At 37.4% G+C, this 21279-nt stretch overlaps 1 protein-coding gene across 1 annotated transcript in view; it reads left to right on the forward strand.

Annotated features, from left to right (window-relative positions):
- The window catches only part of LOC126188957 (small G protein signaling modulator 3 homolog), a 198612-nt gene that overhangs the window by 140284 nt on the left and 37049 nt on the right, over positions 1 to 21279 (forward strand). The window contains exons 11-12 of the mRNA XM_049930715.1: positions 6014 to 6193; positions 14458 to 14568. Coding sequence (XP_049786672.1) covers positions 6014 to 6193; positions 14458 to 14568 — 291 coding nt within the window. The remainder of the gene's footprint in view (positions 1 to 6013; positions 6194 to 14457; positions 14569 to 21279) is intronic.

Consider the following 21279-nt stretch of genomic DNA (forward strand, 5'->3'; position numbering starts at 1 on the left):
AAATGGCTATTATGACTCTGAAAGATAGAGAAAAGGTGTACCTGTCATGAGTCCAGATCGTGGAAATGCCACCATTTAGTCTGACTCAAAGGAGGAGTTTAAGGTGTTGGGCATATTCTTGCATCCTTGTTAGTTCTTAGTATATGTTTGAGAATTTAGCCTTAAGAGAAGAAATAATTGTGGGCCAAAATGTGTTTGGTCAATCAGTGTAAGGAGGAGATGGTGGGTTTGATTAAAGGTGAGAAAACAGTTTTCTGTGGCAACTAGGTCATATTCCTGAGACATATTGGTGTACGGGGACGTAGCGTCAATAATGGCAACCAAGAAGTGAAGCAGTAATGGGATGTGAACTGTGGAAAGGTACTGGAGGAAGTGATTAGTGTCTTGGATGTGGAAATGGGACTGCAAGGCAGTTGTTTAAAGATTGTGATTAATCTGTTTGCCTTGTCAATTTCCATACTAATCCAATCTCATCCTAAATTTTAACTCCCCTCTTCCCTTTTTGCTCTTGTTGTGCCACTGTCCTCTTAGATGAATGATTTTGATTGTGTTTTCCTAGTGTATGGGAGCTTGTTATTCCCTTTCTCGCAGTCCCTGGGCTTTAATTTAATTTCATGTTGTCCTTTCTTTCTGTAAGATTTGCTCATTTCTCTTTCAATGTGAACAAATGGCAGTCCTCAGATAATTCAAAACTAGGATCAGTATTCAGCTAATGATTGTGATGGTGACAGAATGCTGGACACCAGTCCCCTCGTAATGTCGTCTGTAATAGGTCAAGGTTACCTGAACAATGCCTAGTTATTTTATAGTGCACTTGAGACAGCTAAACTTTTCAATTTCATTTATTTCATTATGTTTTTTACATGTACTTTCTCTTTATGTGCATTGTGTGCCTCCCTCCTTTTTCATGTCCTTTATCTGCCTCCCTTCTTTTTCCCAATTTTTTGACCATCTAATCCTTCACAACTATCTAATTTACTTATAACTTTTTGCCTATTTCCCATGCATCTCATAATAGTAGCAGATATGCATCTGATTTCAAAAAGTCCAGTCTTGTGACCAACCAGCATCACTTTCAGGAGCATTGATAATGATAAACCAAACTTTTAGCATCTTACACATGATATGTTAATAGTCTTAGTGGCTTCAGTATTTCATGGTTTGCAGAAACATTTTGTTCAATACTATGTCACTGCATTCTACATAAAGATCATTCATGTATTTATCTAGACACATTTGCAGTTGGACTGAAGATTGCTGGACACATTATCATAGACAGAGAATCATCCACTGAAATAGAGGTAATTTTAGATTCACTGTAAAGAAGTGCAATGGGGTCATAACTCTCCCTATTGCGCATTAATTACTGTGCAAACAACGGTAGTTAAAATCTCAGGGACTTCATAAATTACTTTATTCCTTCTTGTACTAGTAAGTAGAAGCTGAAAAAATAGTTATAGGTGTTTGATTTCTTTTTACTTAACATAGACTCTTAACTGTGGAGATTGTGACAGAGGGCCATATAATATCCCAGCATGATTAATTTAAAAGAAAGTCATGCATTTAATTTCTTTCCAGTTAGTGGAGTAAGAAACAAAAAGCTTTTTACACCAAGCTGGGACACTGTTAACTTTCGGTATTCCCCAGGTTCTATACTTATTTTTCTTACATACTTCATCAACTTCCTGGTAAGTGTAACAGAAACATACAGAAGGTTTTTGTTTGTAAGTGATGTGACCATAATTCTGACATTCCAATTAGGAACTGAACAGCATAGCAAGTAAAGTACTAGAAAGAGTTTTACAGATAACATGTTGATTCACAGTTAAAGTAGAACACAGTACATTAAACTTCTGTGCATTATGAGCAAACTGATGAGGTGAGAAAGGTACAACTATACACACAACATTTTGAGGGAAAAACACTAGACTCTACTGGTGTAAATCAGGGCCGGCCAGAAATTCTGCACCCGTGCGGTGCTCCTGCACATGTGCAACTTCTGGGTCACAGCGTGCATGCCACAACCGTCAACGTTCATGTAGTGCATGTTTCTATGCACAGATGTCGCTTTATCCACTTGCTGGGATACTCTGTACCGGCGCATTCTAGTGCTCTTTCCACAGCTTGCAAGCCAACCATGGGAAGGTATTTTACGTATTACACATTTAAAATACTGTCACAGTCTACTCATTGAGACGTCTACTTTTATGTTAACAGTTTACCCCAGTAAGACAAGTAATACAGTTAACAACCGTGGGTTTTTAGTAAGGCAGCTTGACTGACGGCACGTAAATATGCGTAATGTTTTTGATCTAGTATTTAAGAAAGAGAGCACTTAGCGACTTCCAACGAACGTTATTCATGATTTCAAATAACATTAAACTAATGCAAGGTGCCCTCAGTTACACCCAAATAATTTCTGTCTCACTGACCTCTGAACAGAATGATAACTGCAGACCTCTCGATCATCACCTGTTATTTCAATACCATTATTGCTATATATTTCATCAGTTCCGTCTGAAATCTGCATATTAACCGACAATTTGATGCATGTTATGTTTTATCGACTTCAGCTGAGCATAGCCCTTCACACATTAAAAAAAAAACCCTAAATGTAAGTGTACATTGGAACAATCAGTTTAATGACCAATTTTCCTGATAATAAAGTAATATGGAGCAGAATGAGGCAATAAAGCATAGTTAGTAAACAGTAATTTTTAGTTATGAAAGGAATTAATCCAAACTGGTCATGAGAAATGATATAGTTAATATCAGGCACAAAAGCACAGATCATTGACAGACGCAAGCAGTTGTGAAGATTTTCATCACTTATGCTTGATCGAAGCCTTGATTTATTCATTTTCATCACCGAGAAAAATCTTTCACAAACATATGTCGACCCGAACATGGACATAACTCTCACGGCTTCTTGGTGCAGGCATGGAAATTCTTGTTGTGAAAAATTTTTGTAGAATTCTTTTGTACTTCACACTGCAAAGAACTTGTCCTTCAGTCTTGTATTGCACTGTAGGTTGATCAGTTCCATCTGTAGATCATTCAGAGCATCTTCAACTGATGACAAGAACGGTCGAGCAAAGAGACGAATGACAGGAGACAAACTCATAACACCTGCAAATAGTGCTCAAAATTGTTCCTTAATTTTTACAATTATTGACACATATTCTTGAAATCTAGCACCTTCATGGACCATTCCAAGAGTCGGGAAATGTGCAGTACTTTCTGTCAATTGCTGGCTCTCCCAAAGCGCAAGCTTCCTTTCAAAGGCATTTACTTTTTCCAACATGTCAGAAATTAAGTTATTTTCACCTTGCAAACTGACATTCAGGCTGTTCACGTGAGACGTAATGTCCACGAGAAATGCAAGGTCTGATATCCAACAAGGGTCTTCCAACATAGGTTCACTTTTTACCTTTTCATGTAAGAATGTTACTATGACCAAACATCAATCAAAAAATATTTTCAGCATTTTACCTCAACTGAGCCAGTGTACTTGGGTATAGCAAGGTATGTTGCTGTACTCCACTCCTAATTCCTCCAAGAACAGCCGAAACTGGTGATGCATAAGTCCATATGTCTTCTGATAGTTTACAGTATGCACAACAATTTGCATGACGTTTGCTAACGTTACTGATTTTGCGCAAAGCACCTCTCGATGCAGATTGCAGTGAATTCCATACAACGTCTCGTCTGTGCGCCGTAGCTTTTTGCGCATCCATGCTATAAGTCCACTCTGTTGCTCTTGCATTGATGGTGCTCCATCTGTGGTCAGAGACTAACCAATTCCAGTCCTTACTGACACCATCAGTCGCTTGCTCGACAGCTTGGAGTAAGTCCGCACCTGTAGTAGTCCCTTTCAAAGGTACTAAGTCCAAAACGTCCTCTGTTACACAAAGTGTGCTATCAACACCTTGTATGTATATCACAACCTGGACTGTATCTACAAGATCTGTTGCTTCATCGAGCGCAACAGAGAAAGCAACAAAGTCTTTAGCCTTATTTATTAGCTACCTGTGCACATCGCCAGCCATAGCACTGATACGTCTTGTCACTGTTTGCTTGGATAGACTGATTTCTTGAAACCTGCTAATGTTCGTGGGACACATAAGTTCTGCAGCATCAATCAGACACCCTTTCACAAACTCCCCTTCAGAAAAGGGTTTCCCAGATTGTGCAATTCTTAATGTGATTTTAAAACTTGCTCGCAGTGAAGATTTAGTGTGGTTGTCATTCTGGAAAATTGAAAACAGTACATTGTACAGCATACAGTAAAATAGACATAAATGTAACACAAGAAACTAAGAGTTCAAGAAGTATCAGTTACTTTGACGTACAGTAAAATCGAGTTGATGTGTCTCATTCATTTTCTTAAGGACATTTAATTTTGCTAGCCATTCTTCACTGTTGAGTACACTACACTCGTCTTTGTGACATGTATTGTAGTGTCTTTCAATTGAAAACTTATGCTGGCTGCCTATTATTCGGCAGCACAGCAAACACTGTGAGTTTTCACCAACGGCTACAAAAAAGAATTGCAGTTCCCAGTCATTTTTAAATGATAAGAACATAGATCTCTCATCCTTTGCTTTTTCACAGTACCTGCCATTTCTCTGTTAAGATTACGGTCACCAGGGGTAAACGAGACTGAGTATGTTGCGCTCTTGCTCGTACCACATAAACAGGGAAGTGGAGCCGCCGCCGTTCATTTAGGTCACATGTCTAATAACAGATGTCGCAGTCGCGCATGTGCATACATGTGCAGCACTTCCACATGTCTGCACACTGTGCAGCGTTTGGCTGGCCCTGCTACTGGGTTCAAGTCCAACATCTTTCTATGAACTTCATTGAGACTAATAATATGTGGATGATCCATTCATGGTATGGCCACGTGGAATTTAAATCCTCAAAACTTCTTGAAATATCTCATTTCTGCCCAGCTTAATGTAAAAATCATGATGTAAATAAGAAAGGAGAGCCAGCTACATTTCTTGATGCATTAGTTGAAGAAGAGCAGCCAGATCCATTATCCATTGGAAAATGTTATAAACATGGCCAGAGACTTCAGTTTAACTAAGATTTGGCATATAGCACACAAGTGTTTAAGCTCTCACTGGTCATCTCATCCAGAGCTGCACAAATTGAGGAAGTGTGTATTGCATAGAATGCATATTGCTTGGGCGAAGGAAAAAAAATTGTACATCAAATGGCATAGTGGGTGTCAAACTCAGTCAAGGGTGTGACAGCAACGGTAATTCACATATTGAAGTCCAGGCAGCAGCTTACTTAAGGCAGCTGCTGGAAACGGCTGAAGAAGGTAACTAGGTCAGTTGTCAAAGTGTTGGGTTCAAAATGCAACTGTCAGTGTGGCTAGAAACTTGAAAAAATATGCTTAATCATTCATATTAAGAAAAGCTCTGAAATCGTAATACATATAGTTTCACACTTGTAATCATATTAGGAAGTTTATGATGACTTTGCAAGTCATTGGAAGAAAAGGACAGCACCTTCTTCCTGAATTGTGTCCTGTAATTGTTGAATAATTTTAGACCAATCTGCAAAAAGCACACAGTGTCAAATTTGATGAGCTAGAAGGCTCACTGATACCACCATAGAAATAGAACAGGTGAATGCTTACATCATGGGTACCAAGACATTAGAGTCAAGTCATAAGCAGTTGAGAAAAGTAATCATATGTTCACTCAAAAATTAATAGAATTTGCATGTTCCTTTTTCCCTACTTGATTTTTATCAAACTTCCAAATTTTTAAATAATTTCGTGAAAAATGTCAAGTATTTCTGCTGCACCTTGTACTTCTGTGTAAAATACATAAATATTTTAATTTGTTTTCAACTCGTTGCACTGTTGTATGTGAACAAATGTAAAACAAGACATGCATTCATTATAAAACATATCTCACCAGTCAGGTGAATATGTTTCTATTTATTTGTGTCTCATACTTTAAGTAATATGAAACATTTGCTAATTGTATTACAGAGATACTTGTGGATCTTCGTGAGGCCATTCTACAAGTTGCAAGACATTTCATGTCAGTGGATCCCAAACTAAATAAAATTTCTCTTGTACCTGATTATACCATGGAGAGCCATGCAAAAGACCAAGATAATTATGTCAGTGTTTCAAGAAATCGGAAACGGCGAGCTAAAGCACTATTAGGTTTGTCTTTATATCTTTTTACTTTAGTAGTGATACAAGAATATCGGAGTTGTTTAATACTGTGCTGTAGAAAGATAAAGGAACCATATTCAAATTTACTGTAATCAGTGCCTTGGATGATGTGTAGTTTTTTTATTCAGTGTTTACATTAAGTTTTACTTTAATGAGTATTTATTTCATAAATTACCTATACTTAAAATAAGCAGGTTCGTGATGGAAGCATTATATGGTTCATTTAATTCTCATCCGTAATGCATACAAACTGCTCACATCAACTTCTTTCATTTATAAAGCATAAAACGCTTCCTGTTAGCTCATAACTATTCATCCAGGAATATCAATAAATTTATAAGTGATTATTGAATAAATACCTCTCTTGAACTCTTTATGTTGAAAGAGGTAAACAAAGGGAACAGAAGATGTGTTTACTTTGTTGTTACTACAGCTAGTATAAATTCCAAGCAGACATGAGTACAATAATGTGTTCTGTATTTGACGAGTAAACTGCTTTCATCAGTATACAAACAACCTTTATTATAGGAATACAACTTGTTTCATAATATCAGAGCACATCTTCAGATGTACATCTGAACAAAATGTAGAAGATGTAACCTGAGGATGTAGTTTGCTATTACAAAACTGGTCATGTTCCTATCAATAAAAGTTCATATAGCTGGAAGCAGTTTACTTATTAAAAATGGATTACTTCAGCTGTGGCTGTCCAAGACATAAAACTATTTCTGATAATGTGTTCTATTATATGTAAATAAATTAGCATAACTTCTGAATAACAGTAACTGTTACTCAGAGGTTTTGTTAAGTTTTACTCTATACCACAGGTTCAAAAATACATGGCAGACTGAAACACTGATCTCATAAGGAAGAATGAAAAAAAATGTCATAATGACATTATAATTCATGTATGTATAACTGAAAGGATGACTGATGTTTGTTGAGACTCTCTCTGTTAGGCTTGTATTGTGTGTGGCATTTTAATCAAAAATGAGCCTTCAAAAAAAGAGGGGTAAACAGACTGTTAAAATATATGTAATCAAGTGATATTGTTATTTTACTAGTCTATGTCATTCATTTGCCAGATGCCAAATTTGCACACAAGTCCATTAAGGAATACCGAAAAGCTATTGGAAAAATGTCCGCCCTTAGTATCTGAGTGGTCAGCACTATGGAAAGTCGTACCTGCCGGCCCAGGTTTGATTCCTGGCTGGGTCGGAGATTTTCTCCACTCACGGACTGGGTGTTGTGTTGTGCTTATCATCACCATTTCATCCCCATCGACACACAAGTCGCTGAAGTGGCGTCAACTCGAAAGACTTGCACCAGGCGAACGGTCTACCTGACGGGAGGCCCTAGTCACGTGGCATTTCCTTTGGAAAAATCATATATATGAGGGGCATTCTGTAAGTAACGCAAACTATTTTTCCCTAAAACCATGGTTAAGTCTGCGGGCGAAGCATCTTTCATCAGAAGAACAAGAAGGAAATCCCACTGTGCTTATCTGTCTCTCCTCTTTTGGAGTATAGTCGTGCTGTCTGGGATCCACATCAGATAGGATTGATGGACCGCAACACAAAAGTTCTGAGGGGGACAGCTACATTTGTATTATTACGAAATAGGGGAGAGAGCATCATGAATGTGATAAACGAGTGGGTGTGGCAGAATCTTTTCACGAGAAAAACACCAACTTTCTTCTCCAAATGCAAAAATATTTTTTCGTGCCCATCAACATAGGGAGAAATTATCATTTTAGTAAAATAGCAGCTTCCATGGGAAGATTTAAGTGTTAATTTTTCCTGCTTGCTTTCAGAGAGTGGAATGATAGAGAAATAGCTTGAAGGTGGTTCGATGAACCTCTGCCAGGAAATTATTTATATTTGCAGAGTAGTCATGTGCCGATGTAGACATAGATTGAGATCTCGTACCTTCTGACTCCCATCTCTTCGGCTCACTGAAAGATAGACTCCATAAAGTACTACAGCAATGATGGGGGATGTTATTAATGCAGCAAGAACATGGCCGAGATGCAGACCAGTAGAATGCTACACATTATGGTGTTGTAAAACCATGGAAATGAACAGAAATCATATTGAAAAATAGGGTTTTGTAGCTATGTTGTTGTTGTGGTCTTAAGTCCAGAGACTGGTTTGATGCAGCTCTTCATGCTACTATATCCTGTGCAAGCTTCTTCATCTCCCAGTACCCACTGCAACCTACAACCTTCTGAATCTGTTTAGTGTATTCATCTCTTGGTCTTTCTCTACGATTTTTACCCTCCACACTGCCCTCCAATACTAAATTGGTTATCCTTTGATGCCTCAGAACATGTCCTTCCAACTGATCCCTTCTTCTAGTCAAGTTGTGCCACAAATATCTCTTCTCCCCAATTCTAATCAATATCTCCTCATTAGTTATGTGATCTACCCTTCTAATCTTCAGCATTCTTCTATAGCGGCACATTTCGAAAGCTTCTATTCTCTTCTTGTCTAAACTATTTATCGTCTACGTTTCACTTCCATACATGGCTACACTCCATACAAATACTTTCAGAAATAACTTCCTGACACTTAAATCTATACTCATTGTTAACAAATTTCTCTTCTTCAGAAACACTTTCCTTGCCATTGTCAGGCTACATTTTATATCCTCTCTACTTCGACCATCATTAGTTATTTTGCTCCCCAAATAGCAAAACTCATTTACTACTTTAAGCATCTCATTTCCTAATCTAATTCTCTCAGCATCACCTGATTTAATTCATCTACATTCCATTATCCTTGTTTTGCTTTTGTTGATGTTCATCTTATAGCCTCCTTTCAAGACACTGTCCATCCCGTTCAGCTGCTCGTCCAGGTCCTTTGCTGCTCTGACAAAATTACAATGTCATCGGCAAACCTCAAAGTTTTTATTTCTCCTGCATGGATTTTAATTCCTACTCTGAATTTTTCTTTTGTTTCCTTTACTGCTCGCTCAATATACAGGTTGAATAACATCGGGGATAGGCTACAACCCTGTCTCAGTCCCTTCCCAACCGCTGGTTCCCTTTCATGCCCCTCGACTCTTGTACCTGCCATCTGGTCTCTGTACAAATTGTAAATAGCCTTTCGCTCCCTGTATTTTACCCCTGCCACCTTCAGAATTTGAAAGAGTATTTCAGTCAATATTGTCAGAAGCTTTTTCTAAGTCTACAAATGCTAGAAAAGAGTGTCAGTATTGCCTCACATGTTCCAACACTTCTACGGCATCCAAACTGATCTTCTCCAAGGTCGGCTTCTGATAGTTTGGTAATTTTCACAACTGTCAACACCTGCTTTCTTTGGGATTGGAATTATTACATTAAGTCTGGGGGTATTTCGCCTGTCTCATACATCTTGCTCACCAGATAGTAGAGTTTCATCAGGGCTGGCTCTCCCAAGGCTGTCAGTAGTTCTAATGGAATGTTATCTACTCCCGGGGCCTTGTTATGACTTAAGTCTTTCATTGCTCTGTCAAACTCTTCACGCAGTATATTATCTCCCATTTCATCTTCATCTACATCCTCTTCCATTTCCATAATATTGTCCTCAAGAATATCACCTTTGTATAGACTCTCTATATACTCCTTCCACCTTTCTGCTTTCCCTTCTTTGCTTAGAACTGGGTTTCCATCTGAGCTCTTGATATTCATACAAGTGGTTCTCTTTTCTCCAAAGGTCACTTTAATTTTCCTGTAGGCAGTATCTAGCTTACCCCCTAGTGATATATGCCTCTACATCCTTACATTTGTCCTCTAGTCATTCCTGCTTAGCCATTTTGCACTCCCTGTCGATCTCATTTTTGAGACGTTGTATTCCTTTTTGCCTGCTTCATTTACTGCATTTTTGTATTTTCTCCTTTCATCAATTAAATTCAGTATCTCTTCTATTGCCCAAGGATTTCTATTAGCCCTTATCTTTTTACCTACTTGATCCTCTGCTGCCTTCACTATTTCATCTCTCAAAGCTACCCATTGTTCTTCTACTGTATTTCTTTCTCCCATTCTTGTCAATCGTTCCCTAATGCTCTCCCTGAAACTCTCTACAACCTCTGATTCTGTCAGTTTATTCAGGTCCCATCTCCTTAAATTCCCACCTTTTTGCAGTTTCTTCAGCTTTAATCTACAGTTCATAACCAATAGATTGTGGTCAGAGTCCACATCTGCCCCTGGAAATGTCTTACAATTTAAAACCTGGTTCCTAAATCTCTGTCTTATCATTATGTAATCTATGTGAAACCTGTCAGTATCTCAGGCTTCTTTCATGTATACAACCTTCTTTAATGATTCTTGAACCAAGTGTTAGCTATGATTAAGTTATGCTCTGTGCAAAATTCTACCAGGCAGCTTCCTATTTCATTCCTTACCCTCATTCCAGATTCACCTACTACGTTTCCTCCTCTTCCTTTTCCTACTGTCGAATTCCAATCACCCATGACTATTAAATTTTCATCTCCCTTCACTATCTGAATAATTTCTTTTATCTCATCATAAATTTCATCAATCTCTTCGTCATCTGCGGAGCTAGTTGGCATATAAACTTGTACTACTGTGATAGGTGTGGGCTTCATATCTATCTTGGCGACAATAATGCGTTCACTATGCTGTTTGTAGTAGCTTACCCAAATTCCTATTTTTTTATTCATTATTAAACCTACTCCTGCATTACCCCTATTTGATTTTGTATTTATAACCCTGTATTCACCTGACCAGAAGTCTTGTTCCTCCTGCCACCAAACTTCACTAATTCCCACTATTTCTAACTTTAACCCATCCATCTCCCTTTTTAAATTTTCTAACCTACCTGCCCGATTAAGGAATCTGACATTCCAAGCTCCGACCCATAGAATGCCAGATCTCTTTCTCCTGATAACAACGTCCTCCTGAGTAGTTCCTGCCCGGAGATCTGAATGGGGGACTATTTTACCTCCAGAATATTTTACCCAAGAGGACGCCATCATCATTTAACCATACAGTAAAGCTGCTTGCTTTGGTTGGAGGTTAAAGTAATCAAAATTATGACACTATATATCCCATATGCCTGGAGGGATGCGATCATTTATCTGTTACATAAGAAAAGAGACCAACAAATGTCAGCAACTACAGAGACTTATTACTTCTTACACAGCACTACACTATGAAACAGGGAGTCATATATAAGCAACTAGGAGAGCACTAAGCGGGGTTCAGAAATGGATGATCATGTGCAGAACAAATGTTCATGCTGTAACCTTGATCAAAACCAAATCGCTAGCAGAAGGTAAGAAGTGCGTCACAACATTAACTGATTTTGAGAAGACATATTACTCCATAGACTGCGGCACATTTGAAAGTACTGACAGAGTTTAAGAATAGATGACAAAAGATAAGCACTTGTGCAACAGTCATCATCTAACACACAGTTACAAGCTAAAATATTAGGAGAGCTATGTGAATCATTAGAGATCAAAAAAGGAGTAAGGACAAGGCAACAGCATTTTGCCAATTCTGTTTAATTATATCATGGAGAAAGTAATCCAAGAATGGCAGAAATAAATGAGTCAACAATATCCCAAGTGGAAAGAAATAAGGCTGACTTAAATTATACTGTTGTTTCAAAGATGATTTAATATATTTTAAGCATAATCTGGACATTGTGACCAAACAAATAGAAGGTGCAAAATTAACAACTGAGAAGGCAGGGTTGCAAATTTCTTTTGGGGGGAGCGAGGGGGGGGGGGGGGGGGGGAACCAACAGAGTATGTGAATGTAGAAGCAAAAGATCTGACGTGGACAAGTGTATGGTGACATCAGAAAAAAAAAAAAAAAAAAGTTCAGTTTCATAGATGAAGTTTCCACCTAACACACAAGTGAGAAGGCAACAATCAAAAGAAGAGCTAGAAACATAGAGGCAGAACACTTACAGATCCTAAGCACTGTCTTATCAAAAGCAAATTCTGCCTGGGTCCCATAATTAACCCAGAATGTTTATAAACTACAGAAACAATTGCCAAAAAAGAACTATCAGAATCAAAGGAAGAAGAAAGTAAATTTCTAAAGAATATCCTAATGGTAAAAAAAGTTACAGCTGATGAATTTAGATTTCACTTGATCTTTCAAGAAACTACATGAAAAGTTGGTAAAGATTCAACTACTGTGCAATAAAAAAATTAAGTTAGATTTCTGTGAACAGAAGAAGGAATCGGAAAAGGTTGAAAATAAGATATTGACTTGAAAAAAATTTTAACTCTGCAGTGGAGTGTGCGCTGATATGAAACTTCCTTGCAGATTAAAACTGTGTTTCGGGCCGAGACTTGAACTCGGCACCTCGAGCAAGTGCATGACCAACTGAGCTACCCAAGTTCGACTCACGACCCGTTCCCACAATTTTACGTGCGCTAGCACCTCATCTCCTACCTTCCAAACTTCACAGAAGTTTTTCTGCAAAACTTGGCAGGGCTAGCACTACTGGAAGAAAGGATATTGCGGAGACATGGCCTAGCCACAGCCTGGGGGATGTTCCCAGAATGAAATTTTCACTGTGCAGCAGTGTGTTGGCTGATATGAAATTTTGTGGAAAATGAAAACAGTGTGCCAGGCCGAGACTTGAACTAGAGAAGATATTGACTTACCAGGTGATGAAAGAAGTGTGTCAGGATCTAGGAGAGTGAGAGATCCTGATCCTCCTCCTCCTCCTCCTCCTCCTCCATCTTCTTCTGAGGTACATATGTTAATCTTCAATTCGAGACCTGTTTCAGTGACAGATACTCTGGCAGCATCTTACCACAATGTGACTTGATGGGAGAGGTCATTTTTATAATCAAAGCTTACAGCCATAGTCTGCCTTGTAGCTGAATTTCTTTTTCTTTTTTTAAATTATGTTTTCAGTCTCATGGTATCTGCTGGTTTTGATTTCTTAGCAGTCATCATAAACTGGTTTGAATATGTTACATAGTAACTTGTCAGAGTATAATGTAACAGTCTGTTTGGGTGTTCCTGACTGGTTACTGTGTAATATATTGTAATCATCTGATGATGACTTGCTAAGAAGGCCAAACTGGGTACAATACCATTTGTGTGACCTAAAGCTGGAAAATATAATTTAAAAAGAAAGAAGTCATTTTCAATATCTGTCTGGGTCTCACCTCTTTTTGAACCATTAATGTTCATGTTTCGAGCATCTCCATTATCAGTGGGAAACTAACATAAGATTTATTCAAATATTTTTTTCTTTGCTTAGCTGTAATTTGGGGTCAGTTTGGCTCCATGTCTTGCACGTTAATTGTGAACATACAGCTCTTTCGCAAATATTTAATTTGCCTGCTTTCCCAATTTTATTTCCCAACTTTCTTTTCCTATTGTTGTAATTATTTTACTATCATTATTTTGTACTGACATTCACAGTTTGACAAGATGACATTTTAATTAGTTACTGTTATTCATGTTGCTCTTACTGCTTCCTGTAACCCACTTTACTATTTCTGTTCTATGCTACAGTGGTCTCAGCTCAGAGTTTTGAGTACTATATTACTTTATAAACATTTTATTGTTTTTTACTCTAAAGGGGATGTTAAAAAAACTTTGTTGCTGCAACACACACATAGAAATGTTATCATATTATATTTCAGTATCTCTTCTTTTATTTTTCTTCCTTTATAAATTTTCTTTGTCTTTGATTATTCTTTCCATCAAAAATGTCCATTTGGAGTTTCTCTGTCTGTCTGTCTGTCTGTCTGTCTACATTCTTGGCTGCTGTGCAGTTATTTTCATCTATAAATCGCTTTTCCTCTTACACCTTCAGTAATATGACCAGATCCCTTGTTTTAATCCCTTTGATGATCTTAGAGTCAACAGTCATTGCTACCCAAACATCATTGAGGGGCCTTATTGTGTGCTGATTTTGGCCAATATGCTTTTGAAGTGCAGAAATAAGATCTGCCTCTAGTTCTAAAGTAGTTCCCAATTGTCTCATGGCTTTCAGGTGAGTTGCAGTTTGTTTTAATTTTGTGTGACTTTCATGTTCTCTGACAAACTGAATTCATCAGGTGAGTAGTGCCCCATGGTATTGTCCAAGTTCCAAGGTTTAAACAAATGACAATTACTTATCAGATGTAATATCTGGCCATGAATGGGTGAATGTTCACTAATATGTAGAATACTTTTCAGTTATGTAAAAATTTATTTGCTTTCTGTTTACTGGTATTCTCATGCCTGTTGCTTTAAGAATGCTAGCTAAGCTTTAATTCATACTGTGCAGACTTTGAACGCCATGACGACGATGAGCTTGGATTTCGGAAGAATGACATCATCATTATTATAAGTCAGAAGGACGAACATTGTTGGGTTGGTGAACTGAATGGATTGAGAGGTTTGTTGGAATGATTCACTTTTATAGTGGCATACTTCTATCTTTTTAGTACCATATTTTGCTGCTTTTACTATACTTGGTCTAGTTTCAATCTTCTTTTTTTTATGTTGCAGTAAGTACTTTGGTTTGGTATTTTAGATTGATTGAATATATGTTTACAGTATTTTATTGAATATTGTGTATAGTAATGAAGTGTTATTGCAAAATCAGTGTCAGTTATTACGTCTTTCTTTGTTTCATTTTGTCTTGGTCTGTAGATTTTATGCATTTTGCTTTAATATGAACGTGGTTTATTTGTTCTTGGTGAAAGCTTACTGTTTTCTGCATTTACTAGTCATTGCCATTATTATAGTATTATAGAGACTAGTCATTCTGTTATACAGCTGTCTTGCCCTATGTAACATTTCATGTTTTTCTGTTCATATAATTAATTAAAAATCAGGACAAGTTCTTTAAATGCCTTATGAAGTGAAAAATATGCTTTTCAAAAAAATTTCAGTTATTGCTTTTTATAAATTATCTGTGTTTAGGGAGACTGTGTGTGCATTTGGTGAAATGAAATTTATAGTTTCTTTGGGTTATTTGTACCAGTATATTGTTGTTTGTCATTTTGTTTAACCAATATTTTGAGTAACTGTGATTGCACTTCATAATTTTAGTTTCATGGCCAGATATTCTAATAAGTTGCTCCGTAAATAAGATATATTTACTTTATTTACCTAACTTCTCCTGTTGTCACAACTTTTAATATTCTCAGTGCCAAGTTCATGGAGTTCACAGGCTACACGCCATTTGATAGTTGCAAAACCCATAAAAATTATGCACTGCAGTATTTAGCTTTGAGTATTACTTTCACCCACAATTTTGGCAGCCTTGGACACGTGCAGGAGCGTTCTGCAGTCCATAGATAGTGTGCAACTACTCTTCGTATTGTGGATATTTGAGAAGTGATGTGGCCGGCCGGAGTGGCCGTGCTGTTCTAGGCGCTGCAGTCTGGAACCGAGCGACCGCTACGGTCGCAGGTTCGAATCCTGCCTCGGGCATGGATGTGTGTGATGTCCTTAGGTTAGTTAGGTTTAATTAGTTCTAAGTTCTAGGCGACTGATGACCTCAGAAGTTAAGTCACATAGTGCTCAGAGCCATTTGACCCATTTGAGAAGTGATGTTGTTCTGTCACTAATAGTGCTCTACAGCTTCTGTTCGAAACGGTTTGTCACTGGGTTTATGCATTTAGGAAATCACTGATGTACTTAACTTGTCATTTTAGATCATAAGGAACGACATTTTGTAGTCATTTCAGTAAGTGTAATCCCTTTCATGCCCTTTTTATCATGGAACCCCTGTTTTGTTTCTGTAGTGTGTTGTAATGCAACATATTTGAAATTGATTACTTGCAAAAAATTTACAATCACTTCAAATAATATTTGTTTGCCTCAAAAGATATTTAAGAATTAACCCAAAAATTTCTTAGGGGTACTTAAATTTAAAATAACAATCAAAGCAGGAATTTTAAATTTTAATGAGACAGAACACTTGAGGATATTCATCTTTTTAACTGCACCAGAATTTATATTTTGTTTCCAATGATGAGTCGGATGTTAGATTAAAAAAAGTTCTGCATTCTTTTTCTGATTAGATGATTGAAGGTTATGCATTGACAGTAAATGGGCATTTAACTGATAATTCATTTTGATATTTAATGTCCTGTTCATTGGAAAATACTGATTATAAGTTTAATTCAAACCTTTGAGGTGCTGAGTAACTTCTTCACTAAATTTCACTCCATTTAGCCCCTTCATCATTGCCAAATAAAAACTTTGCATCAAGAGTTTAATGTCACACTTATGTTGCAGAATTAAATCATCAACTGTAACAAAAAGGAAAAAGATATTGTAATTCTGTTTTCACACACATGAATTGTGAAAAAGTCCTTACTAAATGATGTATAGTCCCTTCTCACAGCTATATTACTGTAATTACAGATGAGGCAGCTATAAAGCTTTTAGTGAAACATTAGCAAGAGATTGGAATAAAGCCAAAATAATCGTAATACATAAAAAAGGTAGTACTAAAGATATAAAGATCTATCACTGTATAAGCCTTCTATCAATGCTGTGCGAAGTTTTTAGTAGAATTCTGACTACCAGATTGAGCACTACACTTGACTTGGCTCAACACTTTGAACAAGCTGGGTTCTGCACGGTATTGAATACAATTGGCCTCATCCTCACTCTTTGTGAAACAGTTAGTAGAGCAAATGAGTACCATCTTACCTTTACAGATTTTGAAAAGATATTTGATTTGATCAGGCACCTAACTGTGTTTGAGGCTCTGGCAAAGCAAGGAATAAAATGGGGCTATATTAAAGTCTTATACAAGGCGTACAACTTTGCTTCCACCATTTTTTCCCCAACGTTTGAGGCTTTAATGAAACAAATTGGTTACACATGTATCATTCAAAGTATTTTCCATCTCTGGCCACTACTTTCTCCCATCTTTCAGGCAGTGTACGAATCCCGTGTCAAAAAAATTGTTCATCTTTTGAAGTGATCCACGAATCGATACAATTTGTGGCTTCTTCATGAGATCGGAGGTGTTGGTCAGCCAGGCCATGCGCCATTGATCTAAAGAGGTGATAGAGGGAGCAATCCCATTTTAACATTTCCAAGTACATTTTGACCTTTTTTTGCAACGTGGGGTCAAGCGTTGTTGTGCTGCAAAATCACTTTATCGTGCCTCTCGCTGTATTGAGGCGGTTTGTCTTTTAATGCTCTGCTCAAATGCATTGATTGCGTTCAATAACAAGCACCTTGATTTTCACACCTCATAGTGCACGACGCCGAGCTGGTCCCACCAAATGCAGAACATGATCTTGGAGCCATGAATATGGAAGCATGACCAGGACATCCCCATGACTTTTTGTGTTTAGGGTTATCATAATGAATCCATTTTTCATCCCCAGTCACAATGCGATGCAGAAATCCCTTCCGTTTTTGCCTCTGAAGCAACTGTTCACAAACACACAAACGCCATCCAACGTCTCTTGGCTTCAGTTCACCTGGGACCCAAGTTCCTTCTTTCTGAATCATGCCCATTGCCGTGAGACATTTTGAAATGGCTTACTGTGTCACTCCCACTAATCGTGCCAATTTTTCTTGAGTTTGATATGAGTCTTCACTCAGCAATGTCTCCAATTCTGCATCTTCGAAAACATTCTCTCTTCCACCACTATGCTGATCTATGACATTAAAATCACCATTCTTGAAGTGTTGAAACCACTTACGACACATTCTTTCACTAATAGTGTTCTTACCATACGTACTTGAGAGCATTCGATGAGACTCAGCTGCTGTTTTCTTCATACTGAAACAAAACAGTAACACCTCCTGCAAATGATGAGAATTAGTTTCGTAAACTGACATTTTCAATCAAGAACGACTTGATGATGCAGACGCAAATTGACTAATCTTTGAATGAGGTGATGTTGACTGAGGTCCAAGGTAACTGCCTGATGTCTGTGATCTGTTTCTTTCGACCGTTACTTACCATTGTCGCCACCTATCGGCAAACGGCGGAAGCAAAGTTGTACACCTTGTATAATGTGTACAAAACCTCCACAGTGTATGAGAGTGTTGAAGAAACCAATCAGTTTGCCATTGACAATGGTTTAAAACCAGGTGACTATATATATATATATATATATATATATATATATATATATATATATATATATATATATATATTTAAAAAGAAAGATGATGAGACTTACCAAACAAAAGCGCTGGCAGGTCGATAGACACACACACAAACACAAACATACACACAAAATCTAGCTTTCGCAGCCTCGTCAGGAAAGAGGGAAGGAGAGGGAAAGACAAAAGGATTTGGGTTTTAAGGGAGAGGGTAAGGAGTCATTCCAATCCCGGGAGCGGAAAGACTTACCTTAGGGGGAAAAAAGGATTTTTCCCACTTGGAATGTTTCCCTCTATTATATATATATATATATATATATATATATATATCCAAAACTATTTCCAGCAGAACTAGAAAAAGCAATGTTTAAATTAAATTGGAAAACAAAGAGAATCCAAGTTCTGAGAAATAGTTTGCTGCTGATATTGTTCTATTTGCAAATAATGTAGACGAATTTCAAATATTGGCTATTGAACTTTCATTAGATTGCTCTGAAGTTGGCTTAAAAATGAACTATTGTAAAACCAAATTCATGAGGAGTGAATGGATACCAGAGGGACGTATATCTATTGGAAATAAGCAACTGCAATGGGTCACAGAATATGTCTGTCAGGACTGACTTGTAAATATGGAAGCAGAGTAAAATCATAAATATTTTGACCTGTTCAATTAGCTTGGCAAGCTTATGGAAGATACTATTCACTTTTGAATACTGAGGCACCATCTGAGCTGGTGAAACAACTTTTGATCAAAGTATATTGTCAGCAATAACTTACCGTTGTGAGATAGGAACATTAAATGAGTTCATTGTTCGAAAACTAATTGTAAACTAAAGAGGAATGGAAAGATCAATGTTAGGCTGTACAAAGAAAGAAAGAAAGGAAGCAGTTGATAACTGATGTGTGTTAAAGGCCAGTGATTTAATGCAAAGGGTGAATACCTTGAAATGGCTGTGAGCTGGTCATGTCACTCAAAGAAAAGTTGCCCGATGGGCAAAACAGGTATTAGATTAAAGCCCAATTTACAAAAAAAATACCAAGGGGAAGACCACCAGATAGATGGGACAGAGACTTTTAAAGACGACAGCTGGATTGAATTAGCTATGGGAAGCTCAAGATTGCAGAAATGGAAGAACTTGCTTGGGTCCTATGTTGAACGATGACTCAAAAGGACACATTACCAATTTATCAGATTGGCTGTTGATGATGCTATCAGTATCAACCTCACTCTTTCAAATCGAACTATAGTATTTTCACCTACTCATTTTAGAAGAAACAAATTAATAGCATTTAGGCAAAATCAAACAATGAAAAATACAGTATGGAATGTAACAATATTATGAAAGCAGTAGGGACTACTCGCCATATAGCTCAGATGCTGAGTCACAGATAGGCACAACAAAAAGATTGTCACAAAATGAACTTTTGGCCAACAAGGCCTTTGTGAAAAAAAGACAAAAAACACACACACACACACACAACCACAGAATCTGGCAGCTGAAGCCAGACACACCAACAACTTGATGACAAATGGCGTGTCATACAGATGATTCACCAGTTAACTGGCTTCAACGGTCTGGCTTCAGCTGTCAGAGATTGTAGTCATATGTGTGTGTGTTTGTGTGTGTGTTGTCTTTTTGTTGTGCCTATCTGTGACTCAGCATCTCCACTATACAGTGAGTAGCAACTATTCCTTTCATGATATTGTTAAATAGCATTTAATTCTTCAAAATCTGATTTGTGGTTTCAGAGAAATTAAAATATTTAAAACTTGAGATTTATGTGTTTTAAAAATGAAATTGATTGCTGTCTTTTGTGACAGTTTGCTTTATTATATGGAACTGCTGCATCAACTGATAAGTTGCTCCAGCTTTACACAGTTTAGAGAGTCTACTTACAAAAATGGAATGGTGGTTAAGACTGAATTAAAACTGATACTAATCACACTTGGCTACATGTGGCTGGATGCCAAATGGCATGTCATAACGATGATTCGCCAGTTAACTACATTAACAGTTCTGCTCCCGTTTCTGGCAGAGCTCTGAAAGAAAGATGCACATCAAAAATTGAATAATGCATATAATTGTGAAATGGTATGAAAGATGTGTTAAAAAATAACTTTGCATCGTGAGTTTAATGTCAAGATACATACATTGTAAAATTACATCAGCAGCCACAACAAAAAAAGAAATCAGAAAAAAATATATTCATAAACACTACCTTAAAATTCTATTTGTGTCATCAAGTGTTTGAAGTGTCTACCATCTACTTTAATACATATTTATCTAAAATGATGTGACTTTACCAAACGAAAGTGCTGGCAGGTTGATAGACACACAAACAAACACAAACATACACACAAACTTCATGCTTTTGCAACCAACGGTTGCTTGATCAGGAAAGAGGGAAGGAGAGGGAAAGACGAAAGGATGTGGGTTTTAAGGGAGAGGGTAAGGAGTCATTCCAATCCCGGGAGCGGAAAGACCTACCTTAGGGGGGAAAAAGGATAGGTATACACTCGCACATACACACATATCCATCCGCACATATACAGACACAAGCAGACATTTGTAAAGGCATATATATATATATATATATATATATATATATATATATATATATATACCTAAAAACAAAGATGATGTGACTTACCAAATGAAAGTGCTGGCAGGTCGACAGACACACAAACAAACACACATGTTCTTTAAATATGTCTGCTTGTGTCTGTGTATGTGTGGATGGATATGTGTGTGTGTGCGAGTGTATACCCGTCCTTTTTTCCCCCTAAGGTAAGTCTTTCCGCTCCCGGGACTGGAATGACTCCTTACCCTCTCCCTTAAAAGCCACATCCTTTCGTCTTTCCCTCTCCTTCCCTCTTTCCTGATGAGGCAACAGTTTGTTGCGAAAGCTTGAATTTTGTGTGTATGTTTGTGTGTCTGTCGACCTGCCAGCACTTTCATTTGGTAAGTCACATCATCTTTGTTTTTAGGTATATTTTTCCTTCGTGGAATGTTTCCTT

This window comes from Schistocerca cancellata, chromosome 5, assembly GCF_023864275.1.
Source record: "Schistocerca cancellata isolate TAMUIC-IGC-003103 chromosome 5, iqSchCanc2.1, whole genome shotgun sequence".
NCBI classification, from domain to species: Eukaryota; Metazoa; Arthropoda; class Insecta; order Orthoptera; family Acrididae; genus Schistocerca; species Schistocerca cancellata.